The 15,401-nt window shown below is 44.2% G+C and overlaps 1 protein-coding gene and 1 pseudogene across 1 annotated transcript in view; one reads left to right on the top strand and one right to left on the bottom strand.

Moving 5' to 3' along the window:
* Window positions 1–277: 277 nt before the first annotated feature.
* RAB20 (RAB20, member RAS oncogene family) overlaps window positions 278–15,401 on the top strand; it is a 41,525-nt gene continuing 26,401 nt past the window's right edge. The window contains exon 1 of the mRNA XM_090258283.1: window positions 278–729. Within this exon, the coding sequence (XP_090114409.1) occupies window positions 558–729 (172 nt within the window). The 5' untranslated portion in view covers window positions 278–557. The remainder of the gene's footprint in view (window positions 730–15,401) is intronic.
* LOC149996321 (splicing factor U2AF 26 kDa subunit pseudogene) lies at window positions 5,705–6,266 on the bottom strand (annotated as a pseudogene).

Here is a 15,401-nt window from a genome sequence, read left to right as displayed (position 1 = left end):
CCGGGGGCGGACGGGAAGGGCGTGGGAGAGGTAGGAGGTCGAGCTGGGAGTCTGGGCGAGGCCGGGGGCGTGGGAGTGGCAGGGTGGGGGACGCTGGGAGGCAGGGCCGGGAGGGTCCGGGGGTGGCCCGGAGGAGCGAGGGGTAGAGTTTGGGGCGAGTGTCTGGATGGCTGTGGGGGGCGGGGCTGTGGGGGGGTTGTCGAGCGGGAAATGGGGGGCGGGGCCGAGAGGCAGGGCTAGGAGGGGGCGGGGCAGGGCCTGGGGAGGGACTGGGGGCACCCTGGACTAGCGCCCTGGACTAGAGCCCTGTTTGAGTCCTTTGGTGTTGGCTTGGCGCGGACACGCGCTTCTTCTTACGCGGTTCCGGGCTTCGGGACAGGAAGGTCCGGAGGTCCCCGCAAATTTGGGGTCCCCGCAAGTCCGGATCCCCGTTAGTCCCGAGTCCAGGCAGCCTTGGGTCCGAGCCGTCTCGGGGCCGGTGTCCAGTTGCTCCAGCTTCCCCCGGAGCGCAGGGGCCGCACGGGCTTGGGTGTGTGTGGGGGGGGGTCTGCAGGAAGATGAGGAAGCCTGACGGGAAGATCGTGCTTTTGGGGGACATGAACGTGGGAAAGACGTCGCTACTGCAGAGGTACATGGAGCGGCGCTTCGCGGACACGGTCAGCACGGTGGGCGGTGCCTTCTACCTGAAGCAGTGGCGCTCCTACAACATCTCCATTTGGGACACCGCAGGTGAGGGCTGCGCCACCTGGACCCACACTGTCCTGGAGCTCCTCAGGGAGGGAAGGGCGAGGGGTTTCCTGCTCGAGAGTAGCGTCCCCAGGGCCGGGGTCCTACAGAGCAGGCCTTCCTGGTTATGTACAGGGTCTCTCCCTTCCACGGCAGGTGACCCCATCTCAGGGATCAGGCCACAGTCACAGTGCACAGTCACCTTTTCTCTGTTCCCGCTTGTTCTCCTTGGCTGGTTGGGAAACTTACTGTTCAGCCACTTGGTGCATTTAGTGACAATCCAGCTGATGCTTCAAGAGTACCCTTGACTCCGAAGAGAGGAACTGTGCCACTTTTGTACCCTGTGGCCATGTCTGGCTCCAGAGCTTCATGGGTCTGCGCTGAGCCTGCTAGTGATAACCAGACTCGTTTAAGTGCTATCACAAACATACTCATTTGATACTCTCAACAACCTTGAGGGGTGAGCAAAGTTAGTATAATTACCCCCCCCCTTTTTGTTACAAAACAGGAAACTGAGGCACAGAGCCTTCTTTTGCGAGGGTTAGTCAGGAAAGCAGGGAGGGAAGAACTCATTTAGTCCCGAGCCTATCTGCATTTTCCAGTTCCTTTATCATCTGCTTGATCTTGGCTCATATATGTTATGGAGCTTGAAGTGATTTTCTGTAGTAGCATTTTTATGATAGGTAATGAATTATTTTTGGTGTGCATAGTAGTTGTGATTTTTTCAAAAGTACAACTGCATAGTAGTGATTTTTTCAAAAGTACAACTTAGAAGATCTTGATTCAAACTTTCATTTTAACTGCAAAATTACAATGGCAATCATACTGTTACAACAGAATATATTTCCTTCCCATGAAAAAGAATAAAATACTGTAAATAAAAAACGAAATAGCGTGGCATGTTTCAATAAACATTCTTTTTAGAAGCCTAAAACTTCAGGATCTCACCTTTTTAATGTCAGCAATTTATAAATGATGTAGATACCCATAGGTCCTGTCTAGAATTTTAAAACTGCCAACTTGGGTGCACCAGTCTGCTAAATAAACAAGAATTTAACCAATTCTCTATTCAAAACCGAATTAATGACATCCACTGAAGTATATCTACTTCTCTTCCCTCTTTCCTCTTTTTTAAAAAAATTGCTGTCTTGTTTGTTATTATGGCAATTAATGTATTGACTAATTTATTAAAATCATGCTGTAAAAACAGCATCTTCCAGGTACTCTTCCCTGCTCTTTCCTCCAGCTCCAGGCTGCAAAGAGAGTTTTCTGTAAGAAACTTTACTGCTTAAGCTGGCTGACTCTCTAGCACTAGGTATTTGGTAGCCGTGGAGTGCAGGCTCTAGAAGTCAAATCAAATTAATATGACTTGTCTGCCTGTTTTGGGCAAAGCTGGCCCTTTTGCTCCTTTTGTTGACTGGCTTGACTTCACTGCTATCCTTGGTGTATAAGAGGATAATGCAGGAATGGCATTGGGGACCCAAACCAAGAGCCCTGTAGTAGCCACGATGAGAACCTGCCCTTTACCATGAGGTATGGAGTTTCTGGAATGATAGCTGACCTTAGTTGACATCTCCGGCATCTTTGGTAAAAGTAGCTGTGTAATTTTGGCCACTTTCTTCTTCAGCAATAAGAACAAGATGCAGCCGGAATCTTGATTACCAGAAGATTTTGTAATAGTACAGCTAATGAGATGTACTGGTTGCTTTGTTGGGCTCTCTGGGGCCACGACTCATTTCCTGTCTGCCTAAGCTGCTGCCTTCTTGTTCCTGGAACTCTGGAGTGTGAGCTCAGTCAAGCTCCTGGGGCAATGGGGACAGCCAGGCCCGTTCTCCACATTGTTGACCTGTGTGCACATGCTTATGGTGACCGAGGCTCTGAGTCAGTGGTCACCCAGGCTACCTTTGTGCCTGGCTACCTGGTGACTCTGGAGTTATGGGCAACTTGGAGGGAAAGGAGAGCTATGAATAGATACCTTTTTGGTAATCCCTGTTGGAAGTTCAAAAGTTTACTTTTAAGGGATGCTGCTTTTTTCCTCCTTTTGTCTTGCTTTAACTATCTTACCACTCCACAGACATTGTTTTTAAAGTTGTGTTCCTTTAAATTTTCATAACTGAGGCAGAAGGATGAGAACCAGCTAGAGAACGAATTGTTTTTTTAATGCTGCTCTTGGTTGCATGGGGTGGGTGAGGTGGAAGGGTGCGGATGTGGGAGGTGTTAGGTTTTTTAATAGTAGAAGTGATAGCAAGGGGTCAGAACTTCTGTTTCACTCTGGCATGTCCTTTCAAAAAACAAAGTACCTGGCTGCTTGAAGCCTGCAGGGCAGGTGAAGCTAGGAAGGGGAGGAGATTTGCTAGGCTGATAAGTAGGATTTTACTTGATTCACAAGATTCCTTTAGAGGGAGGAATGACAGTTTGCATGTTACAGAAGGGGATATAGAGCTGGTAGAAGTTGACTTGTTTTGTCGAGGTGCAGGGAATCTCCTTCGTGTGTCTGCCCCTTGCCTAGTTGGGCTGACAGATGCTGGGCTGCCACCAGATATGGTTTGATAAGTCCCTGAAGGAAAAGGAGGTTGCTCAGAGACAAGAGACAGCCCCACCCTGACTGGTGTGGCTCAGTGAGTTTCCCCACAAACAGAAAGGTTGATGGTTCGATTCCCTTTCAGGGCACATGCCTGGGCTGTGGCCAGGTCCCCAGTTGGAGGGCCTGCTGATCAATGTTTCTCTCACATCGCACATTGATGTTTCTTTCCCTCTTTTTCTCCCTCCCTTCTCTTCTCTAAAAATAAATAAATAAAATTTAAAAAAAGAGAAAGAAAGCCCCAATTGAATTTACCACTACCTCTATACTCTGTCACTCCTTTGGTTTGTCTGAGCAGTCTAAAAAGATGTTGTCCATTGTTCAGCAAATGTAAACTGAGCCCCTACTGTGTGCCTGGGCACTCTCTTCCTGGCTACATTCTACAGCAGAGATTTTCAACCTTTTTCATCCCATGACACACATAAAATAATTACTAAAATTCTGCAGCACACCAAAGAATATATTATTTTGCTGATCTGACAGAAAAATAGGTATAATTTTGATTCATTTACACTGGACAGCTATTACTCTTTTGGCTGTTGGCGTTTTTTTTTTAATTTATTTTTTATTTTTATAATTTAAGGGAAAAAAGGTCAACGCTCTTGATTAAATAGGTATTGCATGTTTTAAAAATTCTTGCGGCACACTGATTGAAAATTGCTCTTCTGCAGCAATTACAAGCTAGCCTGGGTCTCTGTTCCATGAGCTTTAAGCTCTAGAGTAGGGGAGAGGTAACAAGGAAATAAGTGGTATCAATTTACACTTGATTGTTGTTTTGAAGAAAACACAGCAGGGTGATGAGAAAGCGCCAGTCTGCCTTAATAGATCCCATCACCAGAGCCCTAGAAGGCTTGCCACTCCTCATCCCTCTTTTCTCCAGAATGTGGTCCCTTGAGGGTAGGGTGATTTGAGTTATATTTGCATCCCCAGTATCTGTCTCATGAAGACCATTTTTCTGACAATATGTCCCCTTTCCTTCAGTTTTCAGTAACATGTCCCTCATTTCCATCTGAGTCTTCACTGGCAGCACCCTTCTCATCATATTTCTGCCTGTAGTCTGTTCATGCCCATTGAGGTATTCCCTAAGACAGCGGTTCTCAACCTTCCTAACGCCACGACCCTTTAATACAGTTCCTCATGTTGTGGTGACCCCCAAACATAAGATTATTTTCCTTGCTACTTCATAACTGTAATTTTGCTACTGTTATGAATCGTAATGTAAGTATCTGATATGCAGGATGTATTTTCATTGTTACACATTGAACATAATTAAAGCATAGTGATTAATCACAAAAACAATATGTAATTATATATGTGTTTTCCGACGGTCTTAGGCGACCCCTGTGAAAGGGGTTGAGAACCGCTGCTCTAAGATGATACAAGTTTTCTCTTCCATGTTCCCTACTTCCTTCTGAGCCCTCACTAGCAGAGCTGTTAACATCCGTATTTCTCCCAGCAGTCTGTTCAAGGCAATCTGCGCTCTTCTTATCATGCTTCTCAAATTCTTCCAGCCTCTGACCAGGCCCAGTTCCAAAGGCATATCCACATTTGCTACAGTGGCACCCCACTCCCAGTATAAAAATATGTTTTAGTTTCCTACTGCTGCTAATCACAAATTTTAGCAAGTGTAGTGGCTTTAAAAAACCTGGGTTAGAAGTCCTAAATAGGTCTCACTGGGCAGATATCAAGGTGTCTGCAGGACTACTCTTTTCTGGAGGCTCTAGGGAAGAATCTGTTTCCTGGCCTGTTCCAGCTTCTGGAGCCTGCCAGCACCCCATGGTTTCTTTCCTTTTTCTTTAAAAATTAAAAAAAAAAAAAAATCCTTACCCAAAGTATGTTTTTAAAAAAACTGACTTTAGAGAGAGAGGAAGGGAGAGACAGAGAAAAAAAGAAAGAGAAACATTGATCGGTTGCTTCCCACATGCGCCCCGTCCAGGGACGGAAGCCGAAACCTAGGTATGTGCCCTGACCTGGGAGCGATCCCGCCAGTTTTGGTGCACGGGACAACACTCCAACCAACTGAGCCACATGGTCAGGGCCGCATCCCATGGTTTCTTTATCTTCCAATGTCAAAGCCAGCAGTGGCTGGTTGAGTCTTTCTATCATCAGGTCTCTTGGACCGTGACTGTAATACCTCCCTCTCCAACATTTATTTATTTTTTAAACCTTTAATACAGGATTTTATTAGAGGAGGGGCAGTAGGCCCAAGAGGATGGGAAAGATGGCCCTGGGGAGTTAAGGGAGCTTTGAGGAGGGATCCTGGCCAGGAACATCTGCGCCTGTCAGAGGTAGAGGGGAAAAGGGCCAGGATCTCAGAAGTGGCCATGCCAATGGTTTGGGGAATGTCATTGTTTTTTTTCTCAGGGATCAGATGGATATGAGAACTGTTCAGGACCTTCATTCATACAGCCGCTACTAGAGGTTTTGAGAGATGGGTTTCAGGGGCATGGTGTTGCAGAGCCACGTGGTACATTCTTCCATCTCATATTGCAAACAGCTTTACTCCTGGAAGTCGGTGACAAGACACAGCTTGGCATGCACAGCCTGCCCATTGAACCAGAGGTTACTGAGTTCAGTCACTGCCTGCTCGGCATCTTCTTCATATCAAAGCTTGACATAGACATTGCCCATGAGGTGGTCCCCGAAATTGTTACGTCCATTTATCTCTTCAATCTCCCTGTACTTCTGCAGTTCTGTGAACAACTCCTCAAAGAAGTTATTGTAGTGTTTTTGCATCTCCACGTTGCTCACGGGACAGTGTGGTCGGTTTGCAGTTTAGGCTGTGTTCTGTGGATTCCAGTACAGGCCGGGCAGCTCTGTGGACTTGCTGAAAGTTGATTTATGGTGAAACCAAGAGCACTCATTGGTCCTTATGCTGGCAGGCACCAATCTTAAAGTGAAAAGAGCAGTTAACCATATCTCTCTCAATTGTGAATAATGAAGCTAAATATTCAGCCATTTTTACCCAAACCCGCCCTCTCCCTCATTTAAAAGCCTCTTGTCATTACACTGGGATCATCCTGGTAATCTAGGATAACCTTGTTTTAAGGTCAGCTGGTGAGGGATTTTTTAATTTGTCTGCAATCCTATTTCTCCCTTGCCATGTAACATAATATGTTCGTAGGCTTCTGGGGTTAGGGTTGACTTTGGGGGATTGTTCTGAGTAGAGCTGTTGACCACAGGTGTGATTTTGTGGCTGTCACCTCTCTCCACCTCACTTCCCTTATCTATAAAAAGGGAACAACTGTAGTACCCACCCAGAGTGTTGTTAGGAATCAGTGAGTTAATATTGACAAAGTGCTCGGAGGAGGAATGAGGAAGCTTTGTGTTAGTGCTTGCTAAATAAACAATCATCTCCTGGCCCTGGGTGATTAGGACAATGAGTGCCACCAGCAAGCATGTCACAGAGGGAAAAGTGTCTTGGGTGGGTCCCCAATAAATAATTCTGCAATAAATGGAGAGATCAAATGGAAATTTAGAGTAGTTGGTTTAAGATTTTTCTTTTGGACAACTTTAGTGCAACCTGGGAGAGGATGCTGGCATTCCGGGTTATGAAATGGTGCCTGGAAAAGGGAGAATAAAATTCCTCATACCTGTGAAGTTAGCTAAGAGGGGGCCCATCTGTGAAGGATTGGATGGCGCACAAGTGAAGATCGAGATGAGACGGACTATCTATGTGAGGACCACAAGCCCCTCGTCATTCTTCCACTCTGCACAGAAGCCACAACCCCCAGCCCCACATGTAGGCAGCTGCTTCTAGATCCAGGGAATGGTGGGGATGCTGTGTCCAAAGTGATGTCACTTCAGGTTAGAAAGTGGCAGTGTTGTGTATGAGCCTGTAGAGCAGCTCTCTTTGTCAGGGACCACAGAGTTCCTGACCATTGATCCTTTGGACTGGCCTGTGAGGACCGCAGCTTTAAAGAGCCTTGAGAGACTGGTGCAGCCTGGGTGAAGGACTTGGATTGTAGCTGGCTCTCATTATATTAGTGCGGTTTCTGAGTGGTTTTTGAGGCCCTAATATGGTGATTCTCAGCCTGACAATCAGTATTTATGTGACAGGAGAGCACCTGGTGTATTACATTCCCTACCTCAGATCAGGGGACTGACTGCCCTCACCAGTCGTTGTTAATAAAGTTTTATTGGCACACAGCTGCCCCAGCATTTACATAGTCTGTGGTTGTTTTCACATTGTGGTTCTTTCTGTAGCACAGAAAGAAAAAACATTTACTGTCTGGCCCTTTGCCGAAGCAGTTTGCTTATCTCTGGTTTAGGTCATACAAAGGGGAAAACATTTCTATAAAAGTCTTTTCTGTAGTTAGAGAAACTCTCAAGTGTTTAGCATTCAGTGATTGAAGGACCCATAATTCAGTTAAATTCAACTGGCAGCGCTCAAGTTACTCCTATGTGAGTCTCCTCTGAGCTAGACTGGGATGAGGGTGATGGCCTAGATTCAAGATTAGGATGAGCTTCCAAAAAAAATTCTTGGAAATAAATCTTAGTTGAGGTTTAGGATCTAAAAGTTAAATTTGCAAAGCCTGTGTTGTAGAAGGGTCCATATCTCTGTAGGTTGTCCATGTTTTTGTAGGTGGGCCCAAGTCTTTGTAGGTGGACCCACATCTTTGAAGGTGGGTCCACGTTTTTATTGTTACTGACAACTTTGAATGGGTGTCTTTGGGTGCAAGTCCTCCTTTAGAGAATTTTTCTGCTTTATTGACCAAAAACAGTGGCCTGAATATGAATGTGGATATGAAGATAGGTGGAAGAGAATTGGCTGTCGGGTTAAGCAAGGCAGACAGAGTGCCATTATACTGAGAGATTTCCGAGCACAAAGAATGCCTGTGAGCAACTGCACGTGCTGGGAGGTCAGCCCAGAGCCCTCCTGGAGGGGGCGCCAGGAATTCTGGGGGTGGGAAGAGGTATTTAAGGCTCACTAGTGTGCTGTTCATTCAGGAGAATTTAACTAATTAAGGTCAATCATATTAATTAACTAATACCCAATTTACATTTAATGTCTCTGGAAGATAATGTCATGCTTTGTTATCTTTTAAGTTTGCAGGAGGTTCCAAATTGAACTTGCCCCTCTTGCTTCATTGAGACTTAACATATAACTTTCCTTTCTGTGAGAAAAAAATATCACACACACACACTTTTAAACAACTGTTTGTTCTTTGAACAACAGCTTCATCAGTGTAATGACAAGATTTTCCTGGTCTCACCATCCTGTGCCTGTTGGCCTAGGCAGGTCCCAGTGTTCTTTTTACCCTGGCTGACCCAGACTTCTGTCTCTTCTGTACACTGCTGAGGGCAGTGTTTCTGTGGCATCTCTGGAACCTGGGAACGTCTCCACTCAAAGCCCCTCCCAGCCTTCCTGGATTACCTTTTCTCCTCTTCTGTTAGCCAAGACGGGTGTCTTCAAACATAGTCAAGTGCACTAGAGGCATTTCTCATTTTATTCCACTTCACTTTATTGTGCTTCGTAGATACCATGTTTTCATTAACATCGAGACAAGACCCTGTAGCAGCAAAAGATTACAACTTACTGAAGACTCAGATAATGGTTAGCTTTTTTAAAAAAAGATTTTATTTATTTTCAGAGAGAGGGGAACGGAGGAAGAAAGAAGAGAATATCAATGTGTGAGAGAAACATTGCTCGGTTGCCTCTCGCATGCCCCCAACCAGGGACCTGGCCCTCACCCCAGGCACATGCCTTGATTGGGCTTCAAACTGGTGACCTATCAGTTCACAGGCCGGTGCTGAATTCACTGAGCCACATCAGCAAGAGCATTAGCCTTTTTTAATTAGGGTATGTCCATTATGTTTTTTTTAAGGCATAATGTTATTTATTGTTCACAGAATAGATGACAGTATACTATAAACAGAACTTTTATTCATGGGAAAATCAAAACATGAATGTGACTCACTTTATTACAATATTCACTGTATTGCTGTGGTTTGGAACTGAACCTGCAGTATCACCAAAGTATGCCCGTATTTGTAATTCCTCACATATGCGTGTCTTCCCTCTGATCTTACCTTCTTCACTTATGGTCTTTCTCTTGGAATGTTCCCTCTCCTGGCAATGCCCAACTTGAATTTTATCCCATCTTTTATTGTCACTTATTGTGTGATACAGTTCTTGGTGATTGTAGCAGAGGAAGAATTCCTCCTTCTTCCAGACAGTGCTACAAAGCGACTTGGTGTTCCCTATTGTGCTCTGCATTTTATCTATTTTTGTTACCTGTTTGTCTTTCCTCTGAGTTACAGAGTCCTGGAGAGAAGATTGGGGCTTTATTAATTTTTATGTTCTCCATAGAATCTAGCGTTTTACTCAACAGTATATATTTTTAATTTTTTAAAAGTATATTTAATTGATTATGTTGTTACAGTAGTCCCAATATTTTTTCCCTCTTCTCCCCTCTGCCCAGTACCCCTCTTCCCTCCAGCAATCTCACCCCCCCTTAGTTCATGTCCAAGGGTTGTGCATGTAAGTTCTTTGGCTTCACCCTTTCCTATATTATTCTTAACTTTCCCCTGTCTATTTTGTACCAAACAATTATGCTTCTTAACCCCTGCACCATTTTCCCATTTCTCCCTCTTCCCCTTCCTAGCTGATAACCCTCCAAATGATCCCCATACCTATGATTCTGTTCCTATTCTGGTTTGCTTAGTTGGATTTTGTTTTTACTTTTTAGATTCAGTTGTTGATAGTTGTGAGTTTGTTGGCATTTTAATGTTCATAGTGTTGATCTACTTTTTCTTAAATAAGTCCATTTAACATTTCATATAATAATGGCTTGGTGATGATGAACTCCTTTAGCTTCACCTTGTCTGGGAAGTATTTCATCTGCCCTTCCATTCTAAATGATAACTTTGCTGGACAGAGTAATCTTGGTTGTAGGTCCTTGCTTTTCATCACATTGAATACTTTTTGCCAATCCCTTCTCTCCTGAAAGATTTCTTTTGAGAAATCAGCTGATAGTCTTATAGGTACCCCTTTGTAGGTAAGTCTCTGCTTTTCTCTTGCTGCTTTTAAGATTCTCTCTTTATCTTGAACTTTTGGCATTTTAATGATGATCTGTCTTGGTGTGGTCCTCTTTGGGTCTAGCTTGTTTGGGACTCTGCTTCCTGACTTGTATGTCTATTTCCTTCACCAAATTTGGGAAGTTTTCCTTCATTATTTTTTCCCATAAGCTTTAAATTTATCGCTCTTCCTCTTCTCCTTCTGGAACCCCTATGATTTGGATGTTGGCACGTTTAAAGTTGTCCCAGAGGTTCCTAAGCCTCGCTTCTTTTTTTTCAATTTTTGTTTCCTCATTCTGCACTGGTTGACTTGTTTTTTCTTCCTTATGTTCCAAATCATTGATTTGAACCCCGATTTCCTTCCCTTCACCATTGGTTTTGTGTGGGTTTTACTTTGTTTCATTTAGCATAGCCTTCACTTCTTCCCCTATGCGTTTGCCATACTTAAACATATCTGTCAAGTCGTGTGCATCTTTATCACTAGTGTTTTGAACTCTGCGTCTGTTAGGTTGGACGTCCCCTCATCACTTAGTTCTCCCACTGGAACCTTGATCCGTTCCCTCTTTTGGGCCATACTTCTCTGTCTTCTTATCTTGACAGGCTCCTGTGTTTGTTTGCTTGTGTCTTAGGTAGAGCTGTCTCACTTTAGGTATTCGTCAGTACAGGGCAACCCGTTTCACCACGTTGTGGCGCTGTATGTGGGGGAGAGGTCTGAGAGGGAGCAGTGCCACTTGCTGAGCACTCCCCCCTTTTCCAGGCACTTCTCCCACTTCCGTATAGGATTGGCGCCTCTTTAGCTGTTGCCCTGGCTGTCGTTCTGAGAGTAGGTGGGTCTGCGGACGTTCTAGGACCATACGGGCCCTCTAAATAAGCAGACTCTGCTGAGAGACTGGCAGTTTCTTCCTCCAGTGAGGCTTTATTTTCCCCAAGCGCTGGAACTGTGAGCTGTGCAGTCTGGTCTGGTGCTGGAAGTGCTCCCCAGGTGTCCCTCCCTACTTTTTAAAATGCGTGACTGCACTTTCCACCAGCCTGCCGCTGCCACCACTGCCACCGCCACTGCCACCACACCGTGTCCTCTCCACCCTGGTTCTGCCCCTTCTACCTGTCTGGATGAGTATTTCTTCTTTATATCTTTGTTTGTTGGACTTCCATGCAGCTCAGTTTTCTGGAACTTCTGGTTGTGTCTAGTTTTGAGGTAGTTATATTCCTTCTTTGTGTGGAGGGAGATGCAGTGTGTCTGTCTAGGCTTCCGTCTTGGCTAGAAGTCCCAACAGTATTATTATTATTTTTTTTAAGTGAAATTTTTGCTGAATGCAATTGTTGATAGCTATGGGAAATATTGGGGGAGGCTGAAATTTTTTATTTTTATTTTTATTAACAACGTATTGACTATGAATGATAAAATCAGTGTGAAAATATTGTCAAATACCCTATAATGCAGCTAAAATTAGGCCATTGTGTACATGGTAAGGAAATACTGGTCTGTGGCGTTAATTATATGTGTCTTTAAGCGACTCTGTAGGAACTCATCTCTTTTTATTTTGATATCATTAACAGTCTATTTAGAGATGAAGAACACTTCAGGACTTTTGCTTCTGGGAAGACAGAGCAGATGTACTTTTCCCTAGTCTTCCCACTAATTACAGCTAAAACTTTTGGATGTTATATACATAACAAACATAACAAAGCTCTCAAAGGTGGAGTGAAGAAGGCACACTGGTCAGGGACCTTGAGATCCAAAGAATGACACAATGAGGTGAGCTCCCTGGGTTTTCTTTTTCACTTCATTGATCTAAGACTTGGAGCTAAAGAAGTTGGACATTCAGGGTGGTGCTGAAGAAGGCTGAGGAGGGAGCCAGTATCTCATCCCCACAGGGTGATAATGAGCCCTCCTACTTTGTGGTGCTGCTGGAGGCCATGTGGAGAACTTGGACTTGTGCCTCTACCTGTCTGGAAAGAGGCAGGGTCTGCCGCAGCCCTTTCAGCCCCTCCGAGATTGTGTCACAGGGAGCCAGCTAAAATGTAAGGTTTATCTGAGATCCAGAGTCTCATTACACAGTATCAAAATGTCCAGGTTTCAATTAAAAAAATCACTTATTATGCAAGAACCAAGAAGATGTCAAACTGAATCAAAAAAGGACAGTCTGTTGATGCAACACTGAAATGACAGAGGTGTTTAAAGTTATCTGACAAAGGTTTTAAAGCAGCCATTATAATGATACTTTGGTGAGAAATTGTGAATACACTTTAACAAATGAAACAAATAGAAACCCTCAGCAAAAACGTTCAAAGAACAACCAAATGGACATTCCTGAAGTTAAAAAAGTCAATAACCAAATCAAAAGGCTAGGAGATGGATTCAGCAGGCAAATGCAAGGCCAAGAAGAAGGCATCCTTGAACTGGAAGATAAAAAAAATAAACATTACCGAATCTGAAATACAGAGAGAAAACAGACTGAATGAAAATGAACTGAGCCTCAGAGACCCGTGGGACAAAAGATCTAACATTGTGTCATTGGAGTCTTGGAAGAAAAGAAAGGGTGGGGCTCACAAAGTACAAGCAGAAATAATGGTTGAAAACTCCCCAAATTTGGCAACGGATGTAAACCTGCAGATTCCAGAAGCTGAAAGAACTACAAACAGGATAAATGTGAAGAAATTTGTGCCAAGACGCATGATTATTAAATTCTGAAACCTAAGGGACAAGTTATAAATCTTGAAAGCACCATGGAAAAGAAGTCAGAATGACAGCAACAATCTCATCCAAAACCATGGAGCGCAGAAGGAAGTGGCACAATATATTATATATATTTTTAAATTATATTTTATTGACTATGCTATTACAGTCATCCCAATTTTCTCCCCTTGCTCTCCTCCACCTATCACCTCCGACTCCCTCAGGCAATCCACACACCTTTGTTCATGTCCATGAGTCAAGCATATAAGTTATTTGGCTACTCCACTTCCTATACTGTACTTTACATCCCCATGGCTATTCTGTAGCTACCTACTTGTACTTCTTAATTCCCTCACCTCTTCAATCCCCAATCCCTTCTCATCTGGCAACCTTTTCCTTAAACTAGTGCCATTAATATTTCATATAATAATGGTTTGGTGATGATGAACTCCTTTAGTTTTTCTTGTCTGGGAAGTTCTTTATTTGCCGTTTGATTCTAAATGATAACTTTGCTGGGTAGAGCAATCTCGGCTGTAGGTCCCCGCTTTTCATGACTTTGCATATTTCTTGCTAGTCCCTTCTAGCCTGCAAAGTTTCTTTTGAGAAATCAGCTGATAGTTTTATGGGAACTCACCTGTAGGTAACAAGTTGCTTTTCTCTTGCTGCTTCTAAGATTCTCTTTGGCATTTTAATTATGATGTGTCTTGGAGTGGGCCTCTTTGCATCCATCTTGTTTGGGACTCTGCATTTCTATTTCAGTCACCAAATTAGGGAAGTTTTCTTTCATTATTTTTTTCAAATAGATTTCCAATTTCTTGCTCTTTCTTTTCTCCTTTTGGCACCCCTATGATGGGAATGTTGGAATGTTTGTAGTTGTCCAAGAGGCTGCTTACGTAGATCCTTGTTTTTTTGAATTTTTTTTCTTGTTGTTATGATTGGTTGTTTTTTGCTTCCTTATGTTCAGACTCATTGATTTGATTCTCTGCTTCATCCACTCTACTGTTGTTTCCCTGTGAATTGTTCATTTTAATTAGTGTATCCTTCGTTTCTGGCTGGATCTTTTTAATGCTGCTTAGATCTTCACTAAGTTCCTTGAGCATCCTTATACCAGTATTTTGAACTCTGCATCTGATAGATTGCTTATTTCCATTTTGTTTAGTTCTTTTTCTGGAGTTTTGATCTATTCTTTCATTGGGTCATGTTTCTTTGTCTCCTTATTTTGGCAACCTCCCTGTGTTTGTTTCTATGTATTAGGTAGAGCTGCTATGACTCCCTGTCTTGGTAGTGTGGCCTAATATAGTAGGTGTCCTTTAGGGTCCAGAGGCACAATCTCCCCTATCACTCAAGCTGGGTACTCGAGGTGCGCCCTTTGTGTGGGCTGAGTATATGCTCCTTTTGTAGTTGAGCCTTGATTGCTGTTGGCAGATCAATGGGAGGGATTTGACCAGGCCAGTCAGCTGCAAGGACTGGCTGTGACCACTGACCACCAACCTCTGGAGGATTAGCTGTGTGAGGATGGGGTGGTAGTGCTCCAACATGGTCTGTAGCTGTCCATTGGGTGCGCAGGCCCTGTCATTTTCCAGGTGGTGTAGACCAAGGTCAGCTCCCACCTTTGTTCTGCGTGGGGCACCTTGTCTGAGCTATAAAGCAATCTGAGATGGCAGCTATTTGTGCCATCTTGGAGATTCCCAGGCAGAGCTAAGCTGTTAATCTAGGCTGACTGTTGCTAGAGCTGGGCCCGGGGCCACTTAGCAAGAGGTATACAGGGGTAGGGCAGGGGGCTCACTGCGGCTGGCTGTTGCTTGTTTGAGAGTATTTAGGAAATTGTGAAGCATGAGCCAGGACCAGCCATCATATGGAAAAGTGATTATTAACAGTTTGGGTGGGTTGATGAATTTCAGGGTGTTACAGAGTGAAAAGGGGTTCTTTCATGTGGCCCCTCAGTGTAAAACCCAACAACTAGTGTTGAGGAAAACAGGTCTTTATTTACAATATTCCAACCTGGGGAGGACAGTGAGCACTTCAGCTCAGAGCGCTGTTCTCCCAGGGGACCCAGCACTTCCCTTGCTCCCCAAAAAGCTAGAAGCCAAAAACATGCCCAGAAGTTCCCCATTCCTTATCTGTCAGCTGTCTCCTTCAGTATCTGGGGTATGATGTCATCAGCCTCCGCATAACAGTCCAGGAAAACATGTGCCATGTTGCATTGGATATGCATGGTTCTCTCTTTGCCTTTTCAAAGCTGCATGGAGTTCTGCCTTTCCTTTCAAAGCCGCATGGAGATCCTCGCTAAAATGTCTGCTGCCTATATTTAAACCCCTGACTGCGTCCTCTGACCCAGTGGGTGTGGTAACCAGTTCTGACCATTCACAGAACCTTGCGCAGGCTGTGTGCTCTCTG

This window comes from Furipterus horrens, unplaced genomic scaffold (genome assembly GCF_987537825.1).
Source record: "Furipterus horrens unplaced genomic scaffold, mFurHor1.1.pri manual_scaffold_12, whole genome shotgun sequence".
Classification (NCBI taxonomy): Eukaryota; Metazoa; Chordata; class Mammalia; order Chiroptera; family Furipteridae; genus Furipterus; species Furipterus horrens.
Note: the sequence above shows the minus strand (reverse complement) of the source record. Positions and strands in the feature narration are given on the sequence as shown.